Source organism: Semicossyphus pulcher, unplaced genomic scaffold (assembly GCF_022749685.1).
Source record: "Semicossyphus pulcher isolate SPU_LCO1_2020_fin unplaced genomic scaffold, fSemPul1.0.p SCAF_19, whole genome shotgun sequence".
Lineage (NCBI taxonomy): Eukaryota > Metazoa > Chordata > Actinopteri > Labriformes > Labridae > Semicossyphus > Semicossyphus pulcher.
Genome location: NW_027211692.1, coordinates 1,480,802 through 1,494,754, shown reverse-complemented (window position 1 = coordinate 1,494,754; position 13,953 = coordinate 1,480,802). Strand labels below are relative to the sequence as shown.

Below are 13,953 nucleotides of genomic sequence, written 5' to 3'. Positions count from 1 at the left end.
GTTAGGGTCGAGGGATGGAGTGATGAAGGATAGGGTCGAGGGATGGAGGGATGGAGGGATGAAGGTTAGGGTCGAGGGAGGGAGGATGGAGGGATAAGGGTTAGTGTCAAGGGATGGAGGGATGAGATAAAGACTGGAGGGATAGAGGGATGAGGGTTAGGGTCGAGGGAGGGAGGATGGAGGGATAAGGGTTAGTGTCAAGGGATGGAGGGATGAGATAAAGACTGGAGGGATGGAGGGATGAGAGTAAGGGTGTGGGGATGGAGGGATGAAGGTTAGGGTCGAGGGATGGAGGGATGAGAGTAAGGGTGTGGGGATGGACGGATGAAGGTTAGGGTCGAGGGATGAAGGGATGGAGGGATGAAGGTAAGGGTGGAGGGATGGAAGAATGAAGGTTAGGGTCAAGGGATGAAGGGATGGAAGAATGAAGGTTAGGGTCAAGGGATGAAGGGATGGAGGGATGAAGGTTAGGGTCGAGGGAGGGAGGATGGACGGATGAAGGTTAGTGTCAAGGGGTGGAGGGATGAAATAAAGACTGGAGGGATGGAGGGATGAGGGTTAGGGTGGAAGTAAATGTATTGTAGTATACGTATAATATGGCGGAGGAGCGGGCGAGAGACACTGAGAAATAACAGAGAGAGAGAGAGGACTGACTGACATCTAGTCAGAAATAGAAAACAGTTGTGGAGCTGTGTGTTGCTTCTGCATGTGTGTGTGTGTGTGTGTGTGTGTGTGTGTGTGTATTGTATTTGTTAAAACCGTTCCCACGACACCAAATGACCTCCATCCCTCTCTCTCTCTCTCTCTCTCTCTCTCTCTCTCTCTCTCTCTCTCTGTCTATAAATGGGTCGTCTGGTGGCATTTTGGGGACCAGTCAGACTTAAAAAGGACAGAAAAAGAGAGAGAGAGAGAGAGACAGGGCGAGGGAGGGAAAAAGGACAAGAAAAGAAAGAAGAGGAAAATATTTCGAGAGAGAGGAGGAGGAGGAGAAAGGCCCCATTTGAACAAGATTAAAGGAAAAGTTCAACATTTTTGGAAGTACTCTTAATGTAAAGTCTGTGTGTTCATTACAGAGCTGGAGTCAGGTCTTTAGTTAGCCTAGCTTAGCATTAAGACTGGAAACAAGGGGAAAGACCACTTGTCTACGGAGCAGGCTTTGTTTACGGGGGGGCGTTGTCGTGTTGAAACAGGAAAGAGACGAACACAAACACTGTTGTCTAAAATATCTTAAAGATTTCCCTTCATTGAAACCCGACCAAACAAGGAACAAAACATCCAGACAAAGGTACATTTAAAGACCTGCTATTTTTAGACCTGGGACATATTTTTACATATTTTGGGGTCGAAATGGCTCAAAGGTAGAAATGCTCCTGTAGATTGCTTCAGTCGGCAGCAGTAAAACAGCAGATTTGCCCAAGGAAAGTAGATCCATGAAAAGTTCTTGTTATTTCCACTGACAGGCTCAGATTGTTATTCTAAGTGTGTGACAACATGACAGAAAGGATCCCTACAGAGATAGACCTTTTTGTTACGGAGGAAGATGATTGTTTTAACCACACACAGACGTTACATCGCTCTCTGCAAACACACCAGACTCCATTGACAAAAAGATCAATTTAACCTCTCAGAACACAGGAGCTGCTGGTCTACCTCTGCCTGTATCGTTTAGCTATTGTCTGATTCTGCTGCTTAAAATGGTCAGTTCAGGTCCAACACAATATTTTTGTAACACACAATAACACAGACAAACAGATCATTCAAGGCATCAGCAGAGCAGCAGCTCCTGTGTCCTGTGAGCTTAAATCAGTGTTTTTATGAATGGAGTCTGGTGTGTTTGCAGAGAGCGACGTAACGTCTGTTTGTGGTTAAAACAATCATCTTCCTCTGTAACAAAAAGGTCTATCTCTGTAGGGATCCTTTCTGTCATGTTGTCACACACTTAGAAGAACAATCTGAGCCTGTCAGTGGAAACAACAAGAACTTTTAGGGGACGACCTTTGACCCATCAAGGATTATTACGGCCCCAGCTGAAGAAGTTGTTCTCAGTGTGATAATATTTTACTTTTGCTGATATGTACACCAGTACTATCAACAACAACAACCGTACAACTAATAATTATACTGCGTTAGATTAAAATGCTTCATGTCTCCTCCCTGTTGCTCGGATGATGTCAGTGATGGGGGGTGACTGGTCAGAACCTCAGCTGACTCACTGCATAAACCTCCGTGTATGTGTGTGTGTGTGTGTGTGTGTGTGTGTGTGTGTGTGTGTGTGTGTGTGTGTTCCATATCTGGGAAGTGAGCTAATATCAGAGTCTTCAGGGTCTAATTTTAGAGTTGTGTGTTTTATTGCAACACCAAGGACACACCAAGAATACAGTCTCACACACACACAGTCCAGATGTTTCCTCCTGAAGGGTCCATGGAGACCGAAGCCAGGTCACAACTGGGCCCAAACTACGGCGCCTAAACACTCACCAAGAAGGCTTCAGGGAAAAAACATGGAGGACCGAGAGGAGCCACGACAAACTGTCATGAAAGCTGCTTTAAGAGTGTACAGCGTCCCACCTTGTTAAAGCCCCTCACCTCACTGATCACTGCTGCCACCTGCTGGTCCACATAGAGAACGACACTCTAAACTCCATTATATTTATTCATGTTAGTTTTAACATTATAAAACATTTAAAGAACATTTTTATGACCTTAGAAAATAAATCTAAATATACAGGAGGTCTCTGTATTATTCAGCACATGTATAAACATCATTAACATCTCTGTTTGGAGGGAGCTGTGCAGACAACAGATCAAACTGTACATGCTTTATGACCTTAATTTCTGTACATTGTTAATGTAACGAGCTGCGGCATCTTTCAGCCTGATGGGAGAACACTCTGATGGAAGGCTAAACAAGAGGAACTGATATGATGTCACTTCCTGTTGGTGAGAAAAATCTCTGAGGAGGCTTCCACACATTTGTAATATCCCACAGTGCAAAGACATGCTCGCCAGGGTCACTGGTGACTCGTAGGCGTGAATGTGAGCGTGAAAGGTTGTCTGTCTCTATGTGTCAGCCTCATGTTTACCAGATTTAACCCCGCCTCTCGCCCTATGATAGCTGGGGTAGGCTCCAGCCCCCCTGGGCTAAACAAACACCTGGTTCACTACCTGGTTAAGTTACAGCCTATTCAGACAAAGAGCAAAGCAAGAAGTGGACCCTGTGTCACCAGATGTAAGAGTTGAGATCCTCCTGACCTCCTCTGATGTTGCATCAGGAATGATAAAACCAAACTCCATTCAAAAAACGAGCATTTTAAAGCTTGTGTTCTTGTCATCTTGCAGACAGACCTGACAAAACATGAAGTCAGACTCTTTAAAACCTGCATCCTGATGTAGTTATCTCAGCATCCTTTCAGCCTGTTTATTGTCATTAAATCTCAGTAACATCTGCCACTCAGCGGAGACAGATGGACAGGCGCTCCACAGCTGAAACAGAACGCCGGTAGTTGGTGTCCATCAGAGAAATCCTGGTACTGATCCGAGCTAACAGCTCATCACACTGGGCACTGGTCAGCCTGAAGGAGCTGGAAGCAGCAGGAGAGTTCATCAGACACAGCTCAGGAGGAGGAGGGAGGTTAACCAGCTGTGTCAGACTACAGGGGTGTTATGGACCCAAACTTTAGTGAACTGATGTCACTAACGAGGTCCTTCTTAGTTTCAGTAACTTGAACAGAATCTGCTGCCACGTCAGACAGCCAAAGTACAACAGTCCACCTGCGAGTGGTTCGAGGTCTGAATCCTGAGTGGGTGTTGGTGTCTGTTAGCATGAAGCTAAAGCACACCGATGGGCTTGGTCATGGTGGTGAGCGATGTCTTCCTGTTGAATATGATGGTGCTCATCCGCCCGTCACAGCTCTTCCTCTCGGTGTTCGCTCCGTGCGTTGTGTCGTGTACGGTGCTGAACACCCTCCTCAGGCTCAGCTGGGCCCTGAAGGCCTTACAGAAGATGAAGTAGATGAGCGGGTCCAGGCAGACGTTGAGAACAGACACCATGATGCTCAGCTCCTTCAGGTAGAAGAAGGCCTGGCCCCACAAGCACCGCCCCCTTAGGAAAGCGTACGGGAGGCGAATCAGGTGGTACGGGACGAAGCAGACGCAGAAGACGCTGACCAGCACCAACATGTTCCTGCGGGACTTTGCCAGCTTCTTGGAGCCGGACGACGCCGGCTGCCTCTGCTGTGCCCGCGAGAGCCTGCGGGAGGTACTGTGGTAGAAGAACACGAGGGAGACGAGCACGAGGATGAAGATGGCGGCGGAGCATGTGTGGATGACTTTGTACAAGAGGCGGAGCTGTTCACTGTGCAGGACCTCGCAGCTCACTGTGTTCGGGATGGACTGCAGTGATTCCTGGGTGATGAGCGACATGGTGGCGTAGGTGGTCATCATGGCCAGCAGGAAAACCCAGGTTAGTGTGGAGATGATGTAGGCGGCTCGCACCGTCTGCAGGATGTGAGTCCCCAAAGGATGGACGATCTTCAGATACCTGCAGAGAGGAGAGTGGATGGTTAGTCATAAAAAGAAGGTGATTACAGAGTCTAATGTTTCGCTGCAGTCTGCTCCTGTTTCAAACAGGAACACAAACACGGACTGTTTTTCATCTTCTGCATTAAAAAACAGGAAAGACGAGTTTAAAAACGTGTTTGTGTTGTTACCACAGAGTCACGTACAGAAGCTGTTGCAACATGTCAACTGTAAGAGCAAAGCTTAAAGACCACAGCTGCTGATCTGAAATAGTCACCACCGTCACACCTAATAGTGTTAGACGGACATGCCTGCAGCTTTGCACGCTCTCTGAAGATATGTGTTCTGGCAGCAGTGGTCAAAGCTTGAGTCCTTAAGAAGCTTGAGGAGCCAGTGAAGCTCTCAGGTCGGAGGCTGGAGATGTTACAGTTACATATAGCAGCTCACGTCCTCTGTTTCCTCATGTCTGTTTTACTCTGAAAGTCTCGCCTGTGTCGTCTCCTGGTTTTGACTCCTGCCTGCCTCACTAACACAGAGTCTTTTACTTTGAAGGAAACGCACCCTGTGTTTAAGTACGTGTTCCTGTTACCCTGCTTTTGCACGCTGTAAAGTCACACAACGCACACTGACCCTGCTTCACGTGGTGTCTGAAATACAGCAGAAAAGGAGAAATCACCTGCAGGCCCCTCAAGTCAGAACAACTGGGAAAGTCTGAGGAACTTTTCAACTTGGTTGACAGACTTGACGACATATTACTCAGAAACAAGACCAAAGAAAGCAAATGTTGGTGTGCTGGTCAAAAGGTGGTTTGTAATAACGTGTATGATTGTAACTGTCCATGTAGAGTTACTAAGATACGTTCTGACTCTTGTCTTTGTAGCGTCCATGTTTCCACATTAAGAGCGTGGACACACCGCAGGCAGAAGAACCACAACCCAACTCAGGAAATAGGAGCGTCCGAGGAGCAGTGGACGCGCGGTCGATTCAGGTTCACGATGAACGGTGCAGAAGAACTCTGGTTTGTGCTTGCTCCGTACTGAAGCTGCTTCTCAGCTCAAATCTGCCCAACTTCTCTGCAAAACCCGACCTAATGTGGCAGCTGTAACACACACGAGACGGGGCAGAGCGCTGGAGACCCCGGGCTCAGGAGCTAAGATGGGGCACAGAGGTGTTTGTATCTGTGTTTAATGTAACAACAGGTTTTGGATCAGGCCTACGTGCTGTATATTCGGGTCTCGTGGAGTCCTAATCTCCTGGCCCTTGTAAGTCACTTCTCTTTTTATTTACAGGTTTACTTTTTTTAGAGTGATCAATAAAGCAAACATCTCAACACCTCGTCTGGTGGAAGACCACAGCTACATTTGACCTCCATCACTGGTTAACACTCTTTATGTTGTGACCTTGTGCAGCCTTGGGACCTGATCACTGAACCTTTGTCTCTTCTTGTTTACAGAGGACATAAGATCTCACACTGGACAAACGATAAACAGCTTCATCATTTACATCACATTTGCATCCTGTTGCTCTGCAGCGGCTGGAACGTGAGAAGCAGCGATATCTAGTTATGCAAAAACATTAAAGCTGCTGTGAGTTTTTCTCTGGTTATGAAACTGACTTTATGACCAACAGACAAACCAGACCATCAGCGACAAGACTCATTATTGTTGTATAGTTATGTTAATGCCTGAAACTGCTGGCGGGGGGGCGGGGTCAGAGGAAGCGATTAACTGCATGCTGCCTTTGTTTACATTTCCCAGTGAGTGACACATGCGACTGTTAGAGAGAGCAGCAGGATATTTTTTGTTAACAAACACCACTTAAGCATGAACAGGACAAAATCAGCGAAGAGAGAAGAGGTACGGCTTTGACCACAGGGGGCGCCGAAGTCCACACAAACCAAAAGTTCCTCACAGCAGCTTTTAAGTCATAATCTGTGTTTATGAGCGCGTCCTTCTGCCCCCTACAGGCCGAAGAAACACCAAATACACCTTTACATTTAATGTGAATATGCATCATCTCAAATATACTCTGACTGTTAAAAAGGCACGGCTCCTTCTATCCACACATGTGGTGTGAAAGGCAGAATGAAGAAACGGAGTTACACATCACAGACCTGCTGCAGCCAGTTTCCTGCTATGAACGTATGAACATGTTACAACTATAAACAACACGCATTGAGATTTCAGATCTGTGCATTCTCTTTGGTTTCACTGAGGTTAAACCCAAACATGAAAGGTCTCCACCCTCTGAGCGTCTGAGAGCACTTGGACAGAAGAAGCTTGTTGATGCATCTGTTATCTATACTGCAGCACGTCTGTGTCTATGAGCAAACCGCATCCTGAAGCTTTTTAAGCATCCATGACCGTAAAAGTATCACATCCTTATCGTGACACGAAAACCTGCAACAACTTTTCTTCTAACTTTCATCAGGTTAAAGCTTCACTTTGTTGTTGGTGAAATGTTTCCTCGGGGACCTTCACACACGCTGCAGGTTGTGAGCTTGATTCAGATTCTCTCAGTTCTCATTAAAAGAAATGAGGAGGAAAAAACCTCAATGAGCAGAATAATACAGAGAACCTCTTCATATGCAAAAACCTGTTTTTGTATTTACTCCTCAGGACGTCGACGCTGAAACAACAAACCTCTCCAGTTTCAAGTCTTCTTCAACACAGCGTGATGTTCATGTAGTCACTGATGCTCCCATTAGAGTCACACAGACCAGGAAGAGGGGCGGGTTTAGGGCGGGGCTACCTGTGGTTAACAAGATGCTTCCACAGCAACCTGAAGCATATTTTGTCCAGTGTTAAGTTGTCCTAAAAAAACACTCTGAGGAATGAGCCAATCAGCTGCCAATAACAAACGGTGGTGCTCCTGGAAAGTTTGTCAGCGTCTCATCCCAACCAATCACAGCAATGTTGCAGCAACCTCCATCGACAGGTCGGGTCAGGTATGCTGTACGCTAGTTGAGCTAAAGTGAGGAGTTCGGTGCTGTTAGCCTGTTAGCCAGATTTATGATGGACAGTGAAGGAGGCCACGCCCAGAGAAAGCAGAAAACATGTATTCTCCACGGGGAGTGGGAAACCACGTTTTTTATTTATGAATGTGAAGGACAAGTGTGTGCGCCTCACCTGTGGTACCAACGTTTCAGTCGACAACAGAACCAGCAGGGGGCGCCACCAGCAACTACAGCGATGTGTGAAAGTAGGTCTTGGCCACTTTTATGTTTTCACAGTAGCTCTCAGATGATAAAAGGCTGGAGACCCTGCGTTAGCATTAGCTGTTACCTTAGAGTCTGCAAGTCTCCCCCGGTGGCCTGAGTCTTTCCTTTATTTTTAATGTTTACGTGTATAAGTCTTATTTAAACATGGACTTATAAAATATAAGACTTTTATTACAGACTTTTCTTTACGTTACATATTACAGCAGGTGATCAGCTCAATCAAAAACAAACAATAATGTATAATAACGTAATAACATGTAACAGCAGCAGCACGCAGTGCTCAACACATTCTCTGTAGTGGAAATATGAAATGATGACATCTGAACAAGTTTGTGCTCTATGTAACAATGTCACCACTAAATGGTTACCTGTCGTGCCTTATCACGGCTGACTGGGTCAAGCGATCATTGCTCATACTTTTGAATATCCTTATTGGGTATCAGTTACTGATTGGACGCTGCATCTGATCAGACTTATCAAATACTTCACAACAGCACTGTAGTGTTATATCTGAGTGAAGACATTTAAACTCCAGTGTATCACTCCAAGTTCAAGTTCCTTTATTTTCTTGTCATGATCTGTTATGTTGTAAACACTGATCAGTACACATCTGCAAGACAACAGCAACCTGTCGTTCTACTAGCTTTAGCTAACCTGAATATTTACAAGCCTCCTCTTGATTCACTGACATAACTTACCTTCTGTCTTTCAACCACTTTGAAAAGCTTTTTTTCTTCCCTACGAAATCTTTCTCCTTCTCCCTCCTCCGTTTTCTGTTTCGTGCCCCCGAGAGCTTTCTTTTCTGCCTCTCCATCTTTAGCTCCCGTCATCAGATGACAACACGATTCAAATGAAAACACTCGTGCTCCAGCGCGTGCTCGAGGGGAAATCCTCAGCATACAGAAATCAGAGGTATCCATCTTTCCAAGCAGGATCGCTGAAATGTATCTTCTTCTTCACAAATGCAGCTCAAAACAAATTTTCAGGTTCAGCCTGATAACGGAGACTCTACCTCTAAGTCTGATTTCAGAAATCACACTGGATGTGTATCTGCTTTCAAATGCAGGTGTCTGTTTCAGAGATCAATAAAAAGCTAATTCTTAGTCAGACGACAGCTCGGGTCCTTGGTTCAGCCTCTGTCACTCTCCACATGAACTGTTTTCTGTCATGCAAGCAAAGCCCGCTCAAATGTGATTGGTCAAAGGACGCACACAGGAACCAGAACGATGCTGCAGATTCTGCCCTCGTGTGCCGATATCTGTTTTTAAAGAGATTAATATCAAGCTTCTTCCACTCAGTCTTACCTGTTAGCTGCGATGTAGCCCATGAACAGGATGCTGGCGTACATGTTCAGGTAGAAGGCGGAGGCACCAAAGTTGCAGTAGACCCGCAGCATGGTGATGGAGCTGCTGGCGAAGTGGCTGATTCGCACCGGGAGGCAGAGGCTGATCAGGAAGTCTGCGGCTGCCAGGTTCTTCAGGTAGATGGTCACGCTGCTGGACGCCTGCTGCTGAGCGCGGCAGAAGTAAACCTTCAGGGTGAATCCGTTCAGGAGTAAGCCCACCTGCAGAGGAAACCATCGGATTGATGTACCAACAAATCAGTGGGCTTTCATCAGATGTGTTTGAGACTCACCAGGAACAACAGACCGTAGACCAGCATGAAGAAGAGCCGAGCCGAGGGGTCGACCTGATCGCAGAGCGTCGTAACGTTGATGGACTCTGAGAAAAAGTTGAAGGACGGGGTAACTCCGATTCCTCCAAGGTCCCTCATGATGATTCTGTTTGATCTAAGAGAGCTGAAGCATCAGAAAACGTCGTCAGACTAGATACAGGAAGTGGTTAACGCTGAAAGGGAAGTGACAGATCACCACAGCAGCAGCAGGGAGAACAGAACAGACACACGAGAGAACTGAAATACACAACAGGTCGTACCCAGACAGCAACAACCCACGTATGAAGATGTGTTTTCAGGTTGTGGTTTAAAAATGTGCTTTTCAAAGGAAACCGCAAATGTGTTCAGAAACAGGAATTCAAAACTGCTTGAAAAGCACCAAACTGTTGTAGCCTGCCGCAAACTGTAAATACAGAATGTGCGTTTAACCTGCTTTCTTTCTAACGTCCAGCAGGGGGCGACTCCACTGATTGGAAAACGCAGTCTGTCTGTACAAAAGTCTTTTATTTATTCCCTCAGTAAACATGTTCCTAATGAGTTTATGGTCTCAGTCTCTAGTTTCAAGTCTTCTTCAACACAGCATGATGTTCATTTAGTCACTGATGCTCCCACTGAGAGTCACACAGACCAGGAAGAGGGGCGGGTTTAGGGCGGGGCTACCTGTGAGTGACGAGATGCTTCCACAGCAACCGGGGGTGTTTTTTGTCTGGCGTTAAATTGTCCTAAAAACACTCGGCCGTTCATTGTTTGTAAGAACATTTAGTTTAAAGTCTGTTTTCAGGAGCCAAAATTAGCATCTCTATTAAAATCACAGTTACGACGATTTGCAGAGGCATCTTCCTAACCTAGCTTTAGCATTAGCTGCTACCTTTTACCCCTTTCCCACTGAAATTAGCGCGTTGACGTCAAAAACAAGCTGGCGACGCTAAAGATGCCAAACACAGTGTGCAGTCACTGTGTGTACGTCCAGGTTTAACACGTGTTTTTTTGTATCTGGTCATTGAATAGGAGGCCGGTTTGTTGATGGCTGCTACATTATTATTCAAAGTTCACAAATGAACAGTTTGGTTTAACGTGTCAAACGTTTCGCTTCAGCAGGTTTTGTTGAATTGTTTTGCACGTGTCATGAAACCAGCTGTTCCTGAGATCATCTCGGCTCTCAGCTGCGTGAAACCAGCGTCTGTGGTCAGCGGCAGCCATTCTCATCACTGTGACCCGGTTAATCTCTGACAGGAAGGAGCTTTTTATCTGATGATCATGAGAACATCGGTTTCTATCGATCCTGAGAAGAAACATGAGATCATTATTTAAGTATTAATGAAACGTATTCTTACTCTTCTAAAGGAGCATCACAACTTTTAAAGCTGTGCCTGAGTCCATAAGAAGGCTCAACATGTTTAAACACTTTTATATTCAGGTTTCACTGGTGTTAAATATCAACATCAGGTGTCAGCAGGTAAAGAGTCGTAGATGCAGCAGCACGATTGTCTTACACGTGTAGTGAAGCCTTAATTCACACGTTTAATCCTGATTATCTTAAATGACACATCAAACTCCTTCAGTTCAGATTCATGATCAGAAAAGAAAACTTTTTTTCTTCCAAAGTCCAAGAAAACAAAATAAAAGTAGCTGAATAATTGTTTTATGTATTTAAAATAAAAGTAATAAAAAATAAACTAAACAATAATTAATAACACAAAGTTGAGTTAAATTAGGAGTTTGTCTTTTTGAAAACTACAATAAACAACAATAACAACGATCACAAACAGGTGAGTTTCCCTGTGACGACACCTGAAAGTGTTTCTGTCGTTTTATTTATTTTCTATTTATATTTTGTCGTACATTTTAAGAGATGTCTTACAAAAGTGCAGAAGAAGAACAAAGAACAGACTTACCTGCAGCGCTCACCTATCCGTGTGTGTGTGTGTGTGTGTGTGTGTGTGTGAATCGATGATTCATTTCCTTTTATAGCGATCAGATCAGGAAGGAAAGAAGAGACGCAGAGAGAGAGGAAGAAGAGCTGCTGTGATAGACAGGTCAACACTTCATGATCTTATCTTTAAACAAAATGTGTCACATGTCGTCACAAAGAAAGAAGAATTCTCACTACTTCTCACTCTGCTGATTTAAATGTGCGAAATGTTATTTGTTTATTTTTGTTATTATTTCCGTCACATCTGCACAAGTTACTTCTTTGTTCCCTCATGTCTCGTGTTTCCTGTTTTATTTTGAAGGTCACTCACCCTTGTCTCTGTTTCAGGTCTGTGTCCTGTCCCTTCCCCCGCCGTGTGCTCACCTGCTCACCTGCGGCGTGTCTCTTCCCCAGCTGTATCTCATCACTCCTCGTTACCTCTTGTATTTAAACCTCATGTCTCGTCGCCAGTTCGATGTACCTTGTCGTCACGTTCCAGCATTCTCTCAGCATTCTGATTCACGTAAGCCTTCACCTCGTCGGTTTTCTGCCCTGCCTCTTGCTTAGGACTGATTACCTGCGTACCGCACTTTGCCTGTTATTGAACCTTGTTTGAATCTGCTCCTGAGTCGAGTCGTGCAGTCGAGTCCTCCTTTCTCTGGTTCAAGTTCTTAACAATTTCTTTATTTGAGTTCCTCATTTATAAACTTTAATAACTGTTTTATAACAGTCTATAATGTAGTTTCAAGCAGGTATCAGTGTGTCTTACAACATGTGCACAGGTATGAGCAGGGGCGGGTCCAGACTTTTTGGACTGTGGCACTGACTTATGCAGGGCTGGCATGGAGTATGTGTCCACACACACACACACACGAATGAATAGCATTTATCACCCTTTCTATCTCCACTCGCACTGAGTGGCAACATAAACATCTTCTAAGCTTAATTCTTTAAGGACTCAGAAAGAAGACATCGGTCCAGAGAAACAATTTAAAGAACTATCTAAAGGAAATGTGCAACAATGAAATGCAAAGAAAGCTACTAGCAGCCTGTTGCAACACAGGCCCAAGAGTTGATTTTACGAGGCAAATAGAAATCATAGTTTAGGACTTTGGGGTGGCACCTGGGGGATCCCCCCTGGTTTCGGCCCTGGGTATGAGTGGAGGCTGATGAATAGATCAGGTTTAATAAAGATCGTGGTTATGACTGTGGTGGAGATTAAAGGAAACTAAAACACCCTCCCACCGTCCAGTCTAAAATGTTTCCTCATTAAATATGTTACAGAAACATTATTACAGCGGCTCTTTAAGAAACATGAAAAAAAACACGTTGATAGGAAGGTCAGTGAAGGCCACATACAGCTGTTTAATTTCCTAGATTTGATTGACTCTTGATTGGCTCTTACCAGCAGCTCTGTGTTAATGTCGGAGGTTAAAAACAGAACACTGCCGCTGCAGCAGGATGACGTCAGACAGAGAGAGAGACTTTCAGGAACAACTTTGCATGAGGACCCCCCACCCCCCGTCGGAGCGGTGAGGAGGAGCAGAGAGCAGCAGCGGGGCACAGCAATGTGCCTCTCATATTAACTGATAGAACAACAGCAGGAGTTATAGCAGACACTGTGGTTATATGGTGTGTTTTAGGGCCTCATTATCATCATGTTCATTCACTGCCCTCCACTGGTCACATGGTGTAACTGCACCCCTGAAGTTTGCAGAGGAAGTGTTAGTATGCTCATGTGTCTTCCTTTAAACTGTCCCCTGGCAGTCACAGTGTGTTGTTACATTGCTAGCGATCTAACTTTTATTTTGAAATATTTAAAGGAAGTGTTTTCTGTTGTGTCTACCTTTACACTTGTCACACCTGCTCACAGCATGTATAATCATGTGTTTACACTGCCCTCTGGTGGTCATAGAAATGAATTACAAGTCTGTTTCTTTGTAGTTACACGCCCTGATCACTAGAGGGCAGTGGAAACAGTTAGACTCAATTCAAATGATTTACAACGTTACACAAGCAACGATCAAGACAGGAGGGAACGAAGTCAGTAAGAGCCGACAAACAGCTTCAGCAACATCAGCAAGGTCTATGTAGTCATCATCGTCATCACGAATATCCTAATCAATATCAACAACAACCTTACAGGTTAGCTGGTCGTCGAGTGGACGCCCAGGTCCCGGGCAGACTTAGTGGGTATGAGTTCAGTTTGTCTGAGCTGGATGATCTGTGGTTGCATAGAGGGACTGGCTAGGATGACAAGGAGCTCAGTCTTGGATAGGTTGAGCTGAAGGTGGCGTTCTTTCAGTAGAGCTGTTTCAGTAGAGTGGCCCCGCTTAAAGCCAGACTGATTTGGGTCCAACAGATTGTTCTTGGACAGGAAGTCAGTGACTTGATTAAAAACTGTGCGCTCAAGTATTTTTAGCAGGAAGGGTAGAAGTGAAACTGGTCTGTAGTGTGGTTGGTGGGTGTTTTTGAGCAGTGGGGTGACCTGAGCTTGCTTGAATGCAGTGGTGAACACACCCGCTGAGAGTGAAGAGTTGATAATGTGCGTGACTGCAGGATTAAGTGTGGGGGAAACGGTCTGTAGGAGGTTTGATGGGTGGGCCGAGAGTCCAGCAGAAGCTTGGAG

At 45.2% G+C, this 13,953-nt stretch overlaps 1 protein-coding gene across 1 annotated transcript; it reads right to left on the bottom strand.

The window, feature by feature from the left end:
* Positions 1–2,568: 2,568 nt before the first annotated feature.
* On the bottom strand, positions 2,569–9,686 carry LOC138597170 (P2Y purinoceptor 14-like). The gene is made up of 3 exons (XM_069668728.1): positions 9,374–9,686; positions 9,043–9,302; positions 2,569–4,540 (listed from the first exon to the last, which is right to left on the bottom strand). The coding sequence occupies exons 1-3, from the start codon at positions 9,509–9,511 to the stop codon at positions 3,829–3,831; spliced, it is 1,110 nt and encodes a 369-aa protein (XP_069524829.1). The 5' UTR covers positions 9,512–9,686; the 3' UTR covers positions 2,569–3,828.
* Positions 9,687–13,953: the final 4,267 nt, after the last annotated feature.

Excerpts from the sequence above, each read along its gene's own strand:
- LOC138597170 (XM_069668728.1), bottom strand. The coding sequence starts at position 9,511 with ATGAGGGACCTTGGAGGAATCGGAGTTACCCCGTCCTTCAACTTTTTC. Across the intron at positions 9,303-9,373 it reads TCTACGGTCTGTTGTTCCTG|GTGGGCTTACTCCTGAACGG; the intron begins GTGAGTCTCAAA and ends TTTCCTCTGCAG. Across the intron at positions 4,541-9,042 it reads GGCTACATCGCAGCTAACAG|GTATCTGAAGATCGTCCATC; the intron begins GTAAGACTGAGT and ends TCCTCTCTGCAG.